We start from the raw sequence: 17,331 nt of genomic DNA on the forward strand, positions 1-17,331 counted from the left end.
TGGCTACAATTGGGCATTTTGGGTAGTTGGGTTTATGGACTTTAGGAAGCCTGTAGGCGGTAGGACTGTGGGGAGTGGTAGATGTGAGGAGAAAGGTAGACATGGGGATAGGTTCTGGGATGTGTGTAATGATTTAAGGAGAGACCGGAGATCCTGTTGGATTTCTGGAATGGGTTCACTGTGGCAAGGTTTTTATGTGGACGTGTCCGACAGCTAGCAGAGTCCTTCTGTGAAGTAATCAGTGCAGTTCAAAATGATAAGGCATGTATCTCATTTTCTAGCCTGTTTTTTCCTGTGTAGTATTTATAAGCTCATTGGACAAAATGTTAGTTACCTCCGTAAAAGGGTGCACTCATTGATTTTGAACACTGTAGCTGATGTGTAGCTGCTACTAGGTTTGAACCTACACCACTGGTGTAAGTCATGGCAGTGAAGTGGTAAGTGTGTGCCAGTCAGTAGTATGTAATCAGTGCAGTAAAATGGATTGACTTGGAGAGGCATCAGAATGGCAGCAACAAGCTACCATGTTTAGATATGCTGATGACCACTCCATGAATGAAGTAGAAACTTCCTGACAGATTAAAACCGTGTGCCAGACAGAGACTTGCACTTGGGACCTTTGCCTTTTACGGGCAAGTGCTCTACCATCCAAGCTACCCAAGCACGACTCGTGACCCCTCCTCACAGCTTTAATTCCACCAGTACCTCATCTCCTACCTACCAAACTTCTCAGAAGCTCTCCTGCGAACCTCTCCTTTCTTGGTCCGGCATACAGTTTCAATCTACCAGGAAGTTTCGTATCAGCTCACACTCCACTGCAGAGTGAAAACATCCCCCAGGCTGTGGCAAAGCCATGTCTCCGAAATATCCTTTCTTCCAGGAGTGCTAGTTCTGCAAGGTTCGCAGGAGAGCTTCTGTGAAGTTTGGAAGGTAGCAGAGGAGGTGGAATTAAAGCTGCGAGGTAGCTCAGACAATAGAGCACTTTCTGCGAAAGGCAAAGGTCCCAAGTTTGAATTTCAGTCCGGCACACAGTTTTAATCTGCCAGGAAGTTTCATATGAGCACAAACTCCGCTGTAGAGTGAAAATTTTATTCTGGAAGCATGAATGAAGTTGCTCGATTTATTGGTGCATTTGCACAGACTGTCTGCAACTAACATGTCTGCAAGGAATGGTGTACCAATTGCAGCCATGTAATGTGGCATAAGGATAGTGGTCATCAAATGATACTAACTGACAGGAACTGGAGATAAATATTACGCCTTTAATGGCAATCAGTGTCAAACCAGACAGGAATTACTATTATCAGTGAATGCAGGTCCGTTTCAATCGGTTTCTCAGTGTACATTGTAAACTACATTCAGTGGACCTTTGGTGTCGGGAACATCACAAAAGGTTATTGGAACATAAAGCAGCACGTCTTCATTAGACCCGACAGCTCAGAAACTGGGCAGTAGCTGACTAGAGGCATGTAGTGTTGTCTGAGTTTGCAGTTTTGCCTTTTTTTCTCAAATGGTGTAAGGGATTGAGTCCACTGACAGCCTGATAAGATGTTTAACCCTCGGTGTGGAGTGGGTGTAGCTCAAGCTGAAAGTGATTCAGTTATGTTTAGGGATTTTTTGTTGTACTGTGACATTAGGCCCATTCTGTTAAGCTACCATGAATACAAACCAGGATGTTTATTTCAACATTCTTGAGTTGCAGGTGTTGCTCATTCTCCAACATTTTCATTATGAGTATGCTGTGGACACTCCCCACCTACCAAGATGACTACAGCCATGTATACAGAGCTGTACATATACATTCCTAGTTTGATAAATACACAGACACCACATGACCCTCTGCATCAGCCAGTCTTAAACTCACATAAGAAAATCTATTTGCGAGTGAAATGGAGCAGTCAGCATCCGCCCCCCCCTCCCCCGCTCCCCCCATAAAAAAATTAAATAAATAAAAAAATAAAAAAATCTGGTTGTTCTGCTGGATCTAACCGTCAATGAGTTGCATCGGCTGGATAAGGTATACCAGAAGAAACTTGTGGACTCTCTTCCATGCTGCATTTATCTCCCATTCTGCATTAAAGCCATTGTCAAAACTAGTAGTGGCATTGTGTGGTGTGAGTGTAATGCCACCAGGGCATGACTAATTTTTTTGTCAAGTGTGCCTATGATCACTGAAATCCAACCCCAGATCCAAAGCTTATAAAAGCCACAGCACTGGGTCAACATGACTGATTTATACACTAATCATGTGTCAGCAGACTGTTCATATCAGTATTGCCATTTATCACTTAGTCAATTTTAGTGTAGATGGCAATACATTTAATTTAGATTGATTACAGAAATTGGCTCATAGAGATGTGTGTAATTTGGGTTGTGAGTCCATCCATTAGTGTTCTCAAGAAAGAGATCCATCTAGATGGTTAACTTCTTGGTAATAACATTTGTGTGTTTGAAAATCTGACTTTGGTTTTTGAAAGTAAAGGAGTATGAGAACAAAAATCCAAGATTATCAACAATTCAGACAGATACTCAGACCGAGCGAGGTGGCGCAGTGGTTAGCACACTGGACTCGCATTCGGGAGGACGACGGTTCAATCCCGCGTCCGGCCATCCTGATTTAGGTTTTCCGTGATTTCCCTAAATCGCTCCAGGCAAATACCAGGATGGTTCCTTTGAAAGGGCACGGCCGACTTCCTTCCCCATCCTTCCCTGATCCGATGAGACTGATGACCTTGCTGTTTGGTCTCTTCCCCCAAACAACCCAACCCAATCCTCAGACAGATACTCAACTATTCATCTTCAACATCTGTTGTATATGTTTGACATTGCGTCAGTTCGGGACCAATCTGAAAGTTATATTATTCTTGAAGCATCACCTTAACCAAGATCACCAGCAATAGTTTTTATTACTATGACCGGTTTCGATGGAGCTATGCTGTCATCATCGGATCTTGTAACATTATTAGTTGTACATTCCTGTTGCAGTGGTGAAAGTCGCATAGTGGTGTCAAGCAGTTAGTGTATGCTTGAACATCAGTACAATATGTTGTATGTTGTAATAGTGTTACTTTGTGACATGCTGAGGTTCTCTGCCATGTTTTATTTGACACAACATCACTAAGTGACTTTCAATATTATAAGAAGCATATACAACTAATAGTGTTACAAGATCTGATGATAATGTAGATCTGTTTAAACTGGTCATAATAATAAAAAGAATTGCTTGCAATCTTGGCTAATTTGATTCTTCAAGAATAATATTCAACATTTGTGTTTAAACTTAAATTTGGCATGCTCAGCATGACGTATTTTTGTGATATATTGAATGAAGTGCTCTGGAGATTTCCACATGTAATAGTTATATGAAAAAAGTGATAGTTCCATAATTGCCTTTTTTTAAAAATTTGATTCCACCTGGAGTCTGTAAGTGCTCAGTGACTATACTTATTTCAATTGGTGAAAGAAGGTACAGCAATCAACTGCAACTTGTATTAGTGTAGAAAATCTAGATTTCAGTCATTGATTGTCCATCTTCAATACTAGAGGTAATATGGCAACCAATTAAAATAGAATCACACATATGTTAACAACAAAGTACAATTGTATAAATTTAAAATATGAGTAGATGGGATGTACCAGCTGATACAGTTAGCACAGTTCAGCCATTATTTGGCATAGTGCCTCTTGGATTATACATTTCAAAAGTTCAAATTGCACTGAAGCTGCTGTTTTTCATTTATCTCACAGCTCGCCTTATTGTACTTCATACATATCTATGGTGCCCTCTATACATGATCCATGTTACAGTAATGCATTGTATATATGTAGTTGTTTATTTATACTATCATAAAGGAGCTGTTTTAAAAAAATACATTTTTTATCAATATGAAATAGAAGTGGCTACAACAGTGATACTGAAGCAGTAAAAGTTCTGTGCAATCAATGTGGTGGTAATGTGAACTACTTTGTGTAGCTGGCTGTTGATATGTATATAATTGCTGTTCGTATTGTATCAGAGAAATACATCTTGTGTTGGTGTATCTAGAAACAATACATGTGCATTAGTTTCTGAAAAATGTAACAACAACAGTTAAAAGAGGATTGTATTGAAACCACGATTTTAGATAAACCATTATGCGCTCCTAGCTACACTTATATGAACTAGTGACCCACTTAGTTATTGTAGTTTCCATAATTATGCAGTACTGAAACAAACATAAGATGCCAACAGATCGTGATTTAAAGTACTTTATTTCCAGTTTAGTGAATAATGGAACAAAATTCAACTAAAGCAGATTACTGAGTGTGGTGATAGCTAGTTGCTGAGCAATTCATGATCTTATATGGATGGGATAATGTGTCCTCACATGTGAACTAAAATAATGGTGCATGTTGTTATGGTGCTAATTGATGTTGAAGATAGTAACTATTAGATGAACCACTTAAAAAGCATGTAATTTGAATTACTGAATCTCACAGAGCATGCACACTTGTAAATTGTGTTGGAGATGGATAGTTACAAATATATTTTTCATGCCGAATTTGTGTGTCTTTCGCTCTCAGCTCTTTTGGTCAGCTGCCACAGATCTTCATATGTCTTCCAAGAATGGGAAGCTCTCGTGCCAGTTGAGCAGCATCCCTCCAGGAAACGCTCGATGGTGAAAAATCTTGACATCCTTCACCAAGTCCATACAGATACCCTTCTCACATCGGTATAACACCCTCGTGTATGAGGACATCACAAGCACATCATGGTCACTTGAAATCAGATAGGTGGCAAAATTTGACCTATCAGCCACATCACTCCACTCTATAGCAATATGCTCGCCGAATCTAACTTCAAATCGTCTGCCAGTCTGTCCCATGTAACATGCATCAGTGTCTGGACATTCAGTCTTGTATAAGCCTGATCCCTGGTTGACATTTCTTTTTTAAGCACTGTTTATCACCAGGCCAAGCAGAAATTTGTCAAAGATTCCCGTGATAAGATCCTGACGAACGATAGGGACATAGCTGAGAGATGGAAAGAGTACTTTCGACAGCTGCTAAATTGTGGTGAACCTGAACTGCAGTTTGATTTCCAGTACCCAATTACAGCCGATGCAGACTATCCCCCACCTACCCTGGATGAGATAAAAACCAGAATCAGACACCTTAAACAGAATAAGAGTCCAGGTGAAGATGGAATACAGGCTGAAATGATCCTGGCAGGAGGAGAGAAACTTGCAGAAAAAATACACCGACTGATGCAGGCAATATGGACCAAAGAAGAACTACCAGGATCTTATAGCAGACGTTAAGCAGGATGATTCCTCGATAGTTGTCACATTTCAGTTTGTCGCCCTTCTTATGTTTCAGAGCTGTTTTATGGAAAACAGCTCTGATTTGTCCAATACATAAGAAGGGCGACAAACTGAAATGTGAGAACTATCGAGGAATCGTCCTGCTTAACGTCTGCTATAAGATCCTGTCCAATTGCCTCATACATAGAATTCAGCCAGTGGCAGAATCGGTGATTGGGGAGTACCAGGGAGGTTTCCGGCCAGGACGGTCAACAGTAGATCACATCTTCAGTCTCCGGCAGCTCACTGAGAAACTGGGTGAATATGGTAAAGATTTGCATATTTTATTTGTTGATTTTAAGAAGGCCTATGATTGCATACACCGCAAGAGCCTGCTCAGCTGTTTAAGGGAGTTTGACATAGCAGAGAAACTCATCAATCTGATAAAGATCTGTCTGAACGAAACACATGCAAAGGTGAAGATGGGAAATTGCGTAACTGAGGAATTTGAAATTGTGACAGGACTCAGGCAAGGAGATGGGTTGTCCTCTATCCTGTTCAACTTTGCCCTCAAGAAGATCGTACACGAGACCTTCCAAGAGAACGAAGGGATTGAAATCGAAGGAAAGAGACTGGCATACTTGGCCTATGCAGACGACATCTGTTTACTCTCTAGGTCGGAAGAGGAGTTGGAGCAAATGACCAAAGCACTAAAGGAGGCTGCCAGCAAATTTGGGCTAAACATAAACGAAGCTAAGACAGAGTACCTCGTTATGATGCGTGGTCATTGTCAGACTGCTGATCATCTACAATCACTGCAGGTTGGGGACCATTCCTATAAGAGAGTGCAAGAATTCAAATACCTAGGGGCACTTTTCACTGAGAACTCGTCATGTGAAGCAGAGATCAATGCCAGAATACAAGCAGGAAACTGATCTTACCACAGCCTAGCACAACTACTTCGGTCCAAATCTCTCTCCAGACAGTTCAAGATTCGACTGTACAAAACCCTGATCCAGCCTGTTGTTCTATGTGGCTGTGAGACATGGAGTATCCAGAAACAGGACTTCCATAAGCTCCTTGTCTTTGAGAGAAAAGTGCTTCGGAAGATCTTCGGTCCGGTTCTGGATGCAGATACAGGGGAATGGAGGATCAGATACAACCAAGAGCTTGAGGAACTATACCAGCAGCCCAACATAGCAGGAGCTGTCAAAGCCAAACAAATGCAGTGGGCCGGCCATGTGGCCCGGATGGAGGATCACAGATGGCCTCGGAAGCTCCTGGATTTCACACCTACAGGAAAGAGTCCGTCAGGGAGACCCAAGAAGTGTTGGAGGGATGGACTCCATGAAGATTTAAAACAAATGTCAATAGATGTGGACGAATGGCGGATAGCAGCAATGGACAGAATGCAGTGGAGGAGGAAACTTGTAGATGCTTGCGGTCCACTGGGCCTGATCACGTAGTAGTAGTAGTAGTAGTAGTAGTTTCTCAAAATTAAGCCTAGATTATCAGTGATTGGAACTGTCACATTTGTATTAGGCCTACATATTTTGTAAAAACTGAAGCAATTATCTCACTAATTTTCCCATAATAGGGTAGACAAATTTATTTACACTGCTGTCATCAATATTAGAAATATTTTTCACTTTACTTTTATTAGTTACTAGCTGGCAAATCCACCATTGCCTGGGTATTCATTTTGCAAATTCCCTATTAGAAACGAAAACAAAAAATGAACTATTTTTGTAGTGTAATATTGAAAAAATTTCATTAACTTGTATCTTTAGTAACACCTTTCATATTACGAAACTGTGCAGCTGTCCCATAACACCATTTTGTAATTGTCTCTATGGCAACTCCTCTTCATAGCTCTATAGGTGCTTATTGTTTTCACCTGCAGCTGCTTGCACTTCACAGTTGAAAGCTGTCAGGGACTTCCTAAAGTTACCTTGTCTGCAGGAGTGTCTTAGTAGTAAAGAATAAATGTATTAAAACTTCATGCATGATGTGGCAATTTTTCATGCATCTCAGTGTTTCTAACATCATATCTCCTAATCTGTGTCTCAAAAAATATCGTAATTGTGTAGGTATGGTCAGCAGCATGTGTGGATATTCGTGTGTAAAATGTGTTGTGAGTAGAGTTAGTAGGAAAGAACTGATAAATTTAAACGACATGTATGATGTGGCAGTTTTCATGGATGTCATTGTTTATGACATTATATCTCCTGAACTCTGATGGGGAGGTGGTACTGTATTACCTCAAGCATTCAAGATGGTGACTCAGTGAGTGAAATCTAGATCTGCTAAAATAAACACAAGTTGCAACTGATTGCTGTACCTTCTTTCACCAATTGCCATAATCAATATTTGATAAGAATTAGAATTGGTGTTCTAAGAAGAGAGAGAAAATAACCGTAAATGTTTCAAATCACTACCACATGGGCAGAAAAGTAATAAAATGTCAACATCTGGTTGAAACAGAATGTATTGCATTCTAATAACTCCCCTCTTTGCAAGTAATTATCAGTCCCTTGTTACTTTAAATGGATATGCAGCACAGTGGTGGATTCTCATTCTATTCAATTGTAATATCATTTTACATAGTCATCAAATATTAGTTTTCTGTGGGGAACTCCCAAAATATTGCTGTCACATAACGTGATTGTTCATTATATTGATCTATAAAACAACCATTTTCTTTCTGTTTCTTTCAGTAACTAGCAAATTAAGAGAGAACTCACTGTCATAATATTTATTCCTCTGGCTAGGTAATTGCTTTTACTAAGCAGATATACTGATATAAGCAGTTCACTAATGTTTGGGAGGTGCTTCTTCAGATTGTGATCTGGAAGCTTTTCCTTTTTTCCCTGATGAATCGCACTAGACAGGTTGGGCTGTCTCCTTCAGTAAGGTTGCCCAAATCCTTCTGCACCTGTTTCCTAATGGAATTAGTGCTCTACGTGTAGTAGCACCTATGCTATGGGGCATTAAAAAATCATACATAACTGCCTCATCATTTGTTAACAATCAGATTGAAATGGCATTGTACCAACTTGAAATTTGTAGTACAGTAAGCTGATGAAGGAAGAGTAAAGTTTAACGTACTGTCAACAATAGTGTCATTGGAGATGAATAGAGGAGATGGAGTAAAAGCTCAACTGGATAAGGATGAAGTACAAAATTAATCAGGAACCTTCCTGCAATTAAAAAAAAGTTTAGTTGGTTTTTTACTAACTGCTTTTTTCCTAATGTTGAGTATTTTTGGTGGATTATCAAAATCTTTGTCTTATGCGTGTTTTGTGTCTTAACATTCTTCCTGATGGCTGTAACATTCACATCAATATTTTCTGTCCAGAAGAAACTTTTTTTGTCATTAGTAATGTCATTTAGCTGATGGTGATGGTCATAATACAATTATAGTTGCACTTCCTCTGCTATGTGTCATAACTTAACATTCACTTTCGTTTTTTCTTATCAGCTTGAATGTTCTTTTCTTACCACCCTGCGAGCCTACCTCATGTGAAGGCAATGCCACCTAAAATATTTTTTTTCTATAAACATATCAGTGAATATATTATTTCAGTAATGATAGATGATGATGTAGTTTTTGTGTTTGCTGTTTTTATTTTATTTTTCAAGTATAAAACTTACATTAAAGTAGCCATCTATTTGAAAAGTTCTTGTTCTCTGTTTTTTTACCTTACATACAGGGTGTTACCAAAAGGTACGGCCAAACTTTCAGGAAACATTCCTCACACACAAATAAAGAAAAGATGTTATGTGGACATGTGTCCGGAAACGCTTAATTTCCATGTTAGAGCTCATTGTAGTTTCGTCAGTATGTACTGTACTTCCTCGATTCACTGCCATGATTTCATATGGGATACTCTACCTGTGCTGCTAGAACATGTGCCTTTACAAGTACGACACAGCATGTGGTTCATGCACGATGGAGCTCCTGCACATTTCAGTCGAAGTGTTCGTACACTTATCAACAACAGATTCAGTGACCGATGGATTGGTAGAGGCGGATCAATTCCATGGCCTCCACGCTCTCCTGAAGTTAACCCAATTGACTTTCATTTATGGGGGCATTTGTAAGCTCTTGTCTATGCAACCCCGGTACCAAATGTAGAGACTTTTCGTGCTCGTATTCTGGACGGCTGTGACACAATACGCCGTTCTTCAAGGCTGCATCAGCGCATCAGGGATTCTATGCGATGGAGGGTGGATGCATGTATCCATCCCTAACGGAGGACATTTTGAACATTTCCTGTAACAAAGTGTTTGAAGTCACGCTGGTACGTTCTGCTGCTGTGTGTTTCCATTCCATGATTAATGTGATTTGAAGAGAAGTAATAAAATGAGCTCTAACATGGAAAGTAAGCGTTCCCGGACACATGTCCACATAACATATTTTCTTTCTTTGTGTGTGAGGAATGTTTCCTGAAAGTTTGGCCGTACCTTTTTGTAACACCCTGTATATTAATAGAACCCAGCACGTTGTCCTCGATGGTGAGTGCTCATCGGAGGTGAGGGTATCGTCTGGAGTGCCCCAGAGAAGTGTGCTAGGTCTGCTGTTGTTTTCTATCCACATAAATGATCTTTTGGATAGGGTGGATAGCAATGTGCGGCTGTTTGCTGATGATGTGGTGTACAGGAAGGTGTCGTCGTTGAGTGACTATAGGAGGATACAAGATGACTTGGACAGGATTTGTGATTGGTGTTAAGAATGGCAGCTAACTCTAAATATAGATAAATGTAAATTAATGCAGATGAATAGGAAAAAGAATCCTGTAATGTTTGAATACTCCATTAGTAGTGTAGTGCTTGACACAGTCATGCCGATTAAATATTTGGGCGTAACATTGCAGAGCGATATGAAGTGGGACAAGCATGTAATGACAGTTGTGGGGAAGGCGAATAGTCGCCTTCGCTTCATTGGTAGAATTTTGGGAAGATGTGGTTCATCTGTAAAGGAGATTGCTTATAAAACACTAATATGACCTATTCTTGAGTATTGCTGGAGCGTTTGGGATCCCTATCAGGTCGGATTGAGGGAGGACATAGAAGCAATTCAGAGGCGGGCTGCTAGATTTGTTACTGGTAGGTTTGATCATCATGTGAGTTTTACGGAAATGCTTCAGGAACTTGGGTGGGAGTCTCTAGAGGAAAGGAGGCATTCTTTTGAGGAAAGGAGGCATTCTTTTCGTGAATCGCTACTGAGGAAATTTAGAGAACCAGCGTTTGAGGCTGACTGCAGTACAATTTTACTGCCGCCAACTTACATTTCGCAGAAAGACCACAAAGATAAGATAAGAGAGATTAGGGCTCGTACAGAGGCATATAGGCAGTCATTTTTCCCTCGTTCTGTTTGGAAGTGGAACAGGGAGAGTGGATGCTAGTTGTGGTACGATGTACCCTCCGCCACACAACGTATGGTGGATTGCGGAGTATGTACGTAGATGTAGATGTAGAAAGGTCTGTATAATTTTCTTGAGCTGCAGTTAGTTTGAGACCATGGAGGGAGACGAGTATGGTTTGAACAGTGCTAGAAATCAAACTTCTTTTCTTACATTTTTAATTATTTTGAGTGATAGATGTACAGTACTTCTACACTTAATTACACCAGTGTTTATTATTTTCCAGGTTCAAGCCGAACAGTCAATGGGCTTTATAGATGATGAGCTTAAAGAAGTGTCAAAACTGTGTGAGCATGTCATTCAAGGGAGTAGACTTATTTCCTGTGTGCAGTCAATGGTGCGAGTTGAAATAAGGTATGTTAGTAATACCCTGTTAATTATTTTAGCTTTTTCTCTCTGACCATTTGGCTATGAGGTGTCACACTACATATTCCAGTGCACTCTTACTCTTTGTTGTATTGTGTTGCATCACTGTTGTTCAAGAAACATTGAGTGCCTTGTTTTTATTTTGGAGGCCCAGCCAACCCACAATGGTTTTAACAATATATGTGAATAGACAAACATTTAGATTGTATATGAAGACAGTAACTGTTCTTGAAAGAACAGATACTGTTGATGACCGTGCAGCTTTTCCCTGGAATAAATGATGACTAACTGAAACCCTCAGCTGCCGACAGGTGTTGTTCATATACCTCGATGTGGACAGCTGAAAATGTGTGCCCCGACCGGGACTCGAACCTGGGTTCGAGTCCCAGTCGGGGCGCACATTTTCAGTCATATATATAGTTAAAAGGCTACCTAGTCATTGACCTTTGTCTGTGCGAATGCGCACAGGTTGCCCAGACTCTTACGGGAATCGCCAAAGCTTGCGCGAGTAATGAGTGGATGGGCAAATGTCTATAAGGTACTTTACATATGTAGAATTGTGGACAGTTGGGAATGTGAGTCTCACGGGAAGCGTGCATGGGATAAGTCCCTGCAGTCGCGCTATTCATCTGTGTCCTCGGTGGCTCAGATGGATAGAGCGTCTGCCATGTAAGCAGGAGATCCTGGGTTCGAGTCCCAGTCGGGGCACACATTTTCAGCTGTCCACATCGAGGTATATCAACAACACCTGTCAGCAGCTGAGGGTTTCAGTTAGTCATCATTTAGATTGTAACTTATTTATGTCCATTTAATGAGTTATGTGGTACAAAAAAGTACAAAGAAAGCTGAAACAAAGGTAGGTTAATGTAACTGATTTAAATAAGGTGATGCTGAGGCAATTGAGTAAGGATATGGGACACTATAAAGTGTTGGCGAGATTTGCTATTTTGGCAGCAAGATCAAAGTAGAGAGGATATAAAATGCAGATTAGCAATAGCAAAACAAGTGTTTTTTGAAAAATAGAAATTTATTGACATAAAATATAAACGTATAATGTTGTGAAGTTTTTCTGAAGGGATTTGTCTGGAGTGTACCCTTGTACGGAAGTTAAATGTAGACTGTAAACTGTTCAGACAAGAAGAGAAAGCAAGCTTTTGTAATGTAGTGATACAGAAGAATGCTGGAGATTTGATTGGTAGATTGGAAAAATAATGAAGAGGTTCTGAACAGAACTGGGCAAAAAATAAATCAGTGACATAACTTGACTAAAAGAACGGATTGGTTGATCAGTGTTTTGTGAGGCATCAAGGAAAAGTCAGTCTGTTACTAGAGGGGATTAAGACTCGACTGCAGTAAGTAGGTTCAAAACAATAACAACAATAAAAATATATATACTAAGATGGTATCTGTTCTTTCGGACATGTCCGAAAGAACAGATGGGAATCGGCAACACGCCGCGAGTAATGAGTATAATGGGCGGGGCATTACGAATGTAGTGCGGGACAATACGTTGAGAATGTGGGTTTCGCGGGAGGCGTGCCAGAGATAAATCCTTGCAGTCACGCTGTCCCCTGTGTCCTCAGTGGCTCAGATGGAGAGAGCGTCTGCTATGTAAGCAGGAGATCCCAGGTTCAAGTCCCAGTCGGGGCACACATTTTCATCTGTCCCCGTTGATGTGTGTCAACACCTGTAAACAGCTAAGGGTGTTCAGTTCATTGTAATAACAATAAAAATAACAGTCGCTTGAAAATGGGCACACTGCCAAAACAAAACTGTGCAGTGGTGGTGATAACAAAATAAAAGGCTAATTTAATCCAGTTGATAACAACCAGTGGTTGAGATTGTAATCATTAAAAATATAAGAAGACCCTATTATAAATAAAATATAAAAATTCTGTAACATAGCACTCCACATGAGTAAGAATTAGCAAATGTAGTGAACTGTGACAAGTCAGTGGCTTTGACATTATGAGGAACAGATTAAAAAATCTGGACTATGAATACAAAACTCAAAGCAGAAACCACCAAAATTAGCAGATAATAGTTTACATAGCTTTTTTCAATACAATTAGGTTCATGAATAGCATCAACTATTCCTATCTATGTTTGTAGTGATGATGAAAAATGGTGCATTTATGTCAGTATCGAATATGAAAGGAATTGCTCAACTCTAAGAAAAGAAAAACTATCCATACAAATGTTTCTGCCTCTCCACGAGAGATAACATAACGTGTTCATTGAGATGGCGGCGGCATTGCTGGCATTGTGTATGACAAAATGCTTCTTGGAAAGGCATTGGAGCTACTGAAATTCTAAGTCAGTATCTCGGATTTTTAGCTACTGCACTGGGAGGGGGGACTATTAAGACATCTAATCAGGTGGTGCTGAAATATGATAATGTATAACTAACTACATGCTGCTATCAAGATGGAAACAGTTATCCACTAGCTTGCCTGGGAGGGAGTTCCACATGGTCCATATTATGATGATCTTGTTCATTCAGAATTCATGTCCTCTATCCGTTTACCTTTTGACAACATATTTGTTAAAAGACTTACTTTCCAAACTTGTTCTGACAGCTTCTTCAGTTGTGGTGGTGGTGGTGGTCTTCAGTCCAAAGACTGGTTTAATGTGGCTCTCCATGCTAGTCTATCCTGTGCAAGTCTCATCATCTCTGTATAATTGCTACAATCTACATCCACTTGAATCTAGTTACGGCATTCATTTTGTAATCTTCGTCTACAATTCTGCCCCCCCCCCTCCTCCCCCCTTTCCTTCTGTTACCAAATTGACAATGCCTTGATGTCTCACCATGTGTCCTATCAACGAGTCCCTTCTTGTCAAGTTGTCCCATAAATTTCTCTTTTCACCAATTTGATCCTGCAATAAATTTCTCTTTTCCCTAATACATGTGTATGATCACGTCCACTGGCAATAATGCAAAGAATGGTGGAATAAGCAGTGGGTTCCTGATGTCTGTTATCGCAGAGTTCAAGTAGTGAACAGCTAACCAAAAACAAATCTGGAGTGTAGCAAATACGAACAGTCTAGGGAGCAATCCGAATCAAAAACATAATACAGGCAAGACGAAAACTCTACTTCTCAATAGCATGTACTTATGCAGCTATGAACTAGTCAGAGTAACTGACCAGTCTCGGGCCGCAGTATTTACAGGCAGTCCACTGCAGTGGACAGCTCCACAGCCCCACATGACAGGCCTATGGTAGTGCATCGCACGGGAGCAAGCTGTGGGTGGAGTATGTAGCTTGAATATCTCTGACCTGTTCTCTGTGCCAAACACAGCCTGGCCTTTGCTGACTTAATCGAGGAAGGGTAGAGAGAGATACCAAACCCCCCTGTCAAAGGCTCCTGCGGTAGGTCTTCAGCTCAACTGGCTGGATCAGATGCCAGTGCAGGCAGTGGAATTGACAACCAGTCAATGGGTTCTGGGGTGGAGATCTTGGCCAGATTGTAGCTGAGGGAGAGTGTGGGGGGTGGACGTGGTCGGTACTTCTCATTACACCGGAGGTGATTTTGATGCTTCACAAAATGCTCGTGACCAACTGCAAACTCAAACATTTGCTGCCCCTTGTTGCCAACGATGATGCCTTTGGTCGCTGTGTTCTGGCCAAAGATATGAGTCCAGACATAGCAGCCCACATGGTAATAGGGTTGTGTATGTGGATGGTGGACCCACTGAGTTGGGCATAGTGGATTGAAGAGGGTGTAGGATCAGTGTCCATTTAAAATTTTGGTTGGGTTACGTCCATTGGTGGGGGTGGACATGGCTAGGAAGCTGGCAAGTGCATCCCTGGCGTTAGCTGTCATTATTATTTTGCATATCTGCATTTTGAAGGTCCAGACCATCCATGCGGCTTCTGAATCCTGAAACGCATATGCTGTGAACTGAAGTGAACTGAAGGGTTGTTGTAAAGGTGCTCCTCTATTGCAAATATGATGGATAGTGCATGGATGATAGCTGCTGTGGTGGTGGTAGCCATGTGTCAACAAGTAGCAATCACATTGCTCCTCAGAACCGTCTGGCAAAATTGACATGCAGTATTTGCCAGGGAAAAGTTAGAGAGTGTGTCAAAAAATAGCAATCACATTGCTCCTCAGAACCATCTGGCGAAATTGACATGCACTTTTTGCCAGGCGTCGTCAGTGCATGGCCAAGAATTGAAGCACTGTGGCTGGGCTGATGAATATGGGCAGAGTCCTGGCAGTTCCAAATGGATTGTGCTAGGGTGGCATCAACACCAGGCCAGAACACACAACACCGTGCTGTTGCCTTTATTCTATGCATTCCTCAGTGGGCAGTGTGGAGGAGCTTCAGTACATGGCAATGGAGCATGGGAGGAACTACCACCCAGTATTCAGAATTGTTTGTAGCCAACAAATGACACAGTCAGTTGTTTTAAGCCTGGTCATAATGAAAAATACAGGTGCGCCATGTCAGTTTGGTTCCCCTAGGCAGGTGCTCTGGACAGCTGCACTACAGCAGACAATGTCCTGCTGAGTAGCAGCTCATGGCCTGTTTCTGTCTCTGAGTCGAGCACCATAATTTGGAATTCATCGATTGTGTGTCACTGATTTGCATCTAAGTCAAAACGCAACCCATTGTGCGAGTCACTCTGCATCAGTGTCCTATTGCAAGCAGGAAAGTGAGTGTGCATTTGAGTGCCAAGTGATGGGCCAGCAACTAACCTAATAGGTGTAATGCCCACCATTGCAGCTGTTGTACCATCTTATTGGGGAGTTTCAAAGGGGAGGCGAATAGCGAAGTAAGGGACCTAAGGTTGGTGATCAGGTGAAACTTAGTACCTTAGAGATATACTTGAAACTTCTTGACTCCGAAAGATAGCCAATGAATCTTTCTTAGTTTGTGAATAATTCCTGTGTGCCGCATTTTAATGATTTAGGTGCAAATGTAGTGGGCTGTTCTGTGCCATTGGCTTGGCACCAATGCCACAACCTGATGCATCAGTGACAAGTGTTAAATGTTTGCCAGGTGGAATGTTACTAAACAAGAGGATTACCTAAGGAACTTTTTAAGTTGCACCAAAGCTTTCTGGCACACCTAATAACACAGGAATTTAACACCATTTTTCTGCAAATGATTAAGCAGATGGGAAATCTGGATCGTGTTTTTCACAAAAAAAATCTAAAGATAATATGAAAATTTAGGAACAAGAAATGAGAATCACTCCCTGCCCTTCTACCTTCTATATGCTTCCTAAAGTCCATAAACCCAATCATGCAGGACGCCCCATTGTGGCCAGTTTCCGTGCCCCCCCATCCCCTAGAGAATCTCTGTTCTCATAGACCAACACCTTTAGCCTATTACCCACAACCTGCTCTCTCTTATAAAAATACCAACCATTTTCCACCACTGACTCTCCACAGTTCCTGTTCCTTTACACCACATGGTGCCTTGCTTGTCACTATTGGTGCCACCTCCCTTGACACTAACATCCCTAATGCCCACGGCATTCCCACTATTGAACACATTTCCCAATGCCTGATGAGTTCCATATCTACAACCTCCTTCTGGGTCACCATCATCAGCTATATCCTCGCTCGCAATTACTTCTCCTGTGAAGGCATTAACTACAAATAAACCTGTGGTACAGCCATGGGCACTCACAAGGCACTGTCCTATGCCAACCTATTCACAGTCTATCTAAAGGAATCCTTCCTAAACACCCAGCATCCCTAACCCCTCGCCTCGTTCAGACTCAGTGATGACATCTTCTTGGTCTGGACCGAGGATGAGGACACCCTATCCACATTCCTCCCCCCCCCCCCCCCCCCCCCCCTCCTTTCGCTTCACCTGGTCTTACTCAGCCTAACAAGCCACTTTCCCTGATGTTGACTTCCACCTCAAAGATTGCTATGTCAGTACCTCCATCCACATCAAACCTAACAACCATCAGTAATACCTCCATTTTGACAGCTGCCACCCATTCCGCACCCAGAAGTTTCTTCCATAAATCCCAGCCACACGTGGTCAGTGCTTCTGCAGGGATGAGCAGCCCCTCTTAAAAAAAAAGAGGCTCTGGCCGGAGTAGGAACAGGAGAGGGGTTAGAGGGTAAGGACAAAGAGTAACAAAGATTGAGGCCTAGAGTGTCACGGAAACATAGGATATATTGCAGGGAGAGTTCGCACCTGTGCAATTGGGAAAAAGCTGGTGTTGGTGGGAAGGATCCACAAGGCACAGGTTGTGAAGCAGCCATTGAAATGAAGAATGTTGTGT

At 41.5% G+C, this 17,331-nt stretch overlaps 1 protein-coding gene and 1 non-coding gene across 2 annotated transcripts in view; both read left to right on the forward strand.

Moving 5' to 3' along the window:
* The window catches only part of LOC126174827 (uncharacterized), a 120,355-nt gene that overhangs the window by 18,235 nt on the left and 84,789 nt on the right, over positions 1-17,331 (forward strand). The window contains exon 2 of the mRNA XM_049921206.1: positions 10,935-11,062. Coding sequence (XP_049777163.1) covers positions 10,953-11,062 — 110 coding nt within the window. The 5' untranslated portion in view covers positions 10,935-10,952. The remainder of the gene's footprint in view (positions 1-10,934; positions 11,063-17,331) is intronic.
* Positions 11,709-11,782, forward strand: Trnat-ugu (transfer RNA threonine (anticodon UGU)). Its single transcript has one exon. It is a non-coding gene; the product is annotated as a tRNA-Thr (tRNA).

This window comes from Schistocerca cancellata, chromosome 3 (assembly GCF_023864275.1).
Source record: "Schistocerca cancellata isolate TAMUIC-IGC-003103 chromosome 3, iqSchCanc2.1, whole genome shotgun sequence".
Classification (NCBI taxonomy): Eukaryota; Metazoa; Arthropoda; class Insecta; order Orthoptera; family Acrididae; genus Schistocerca; species Schistocerca cancellata.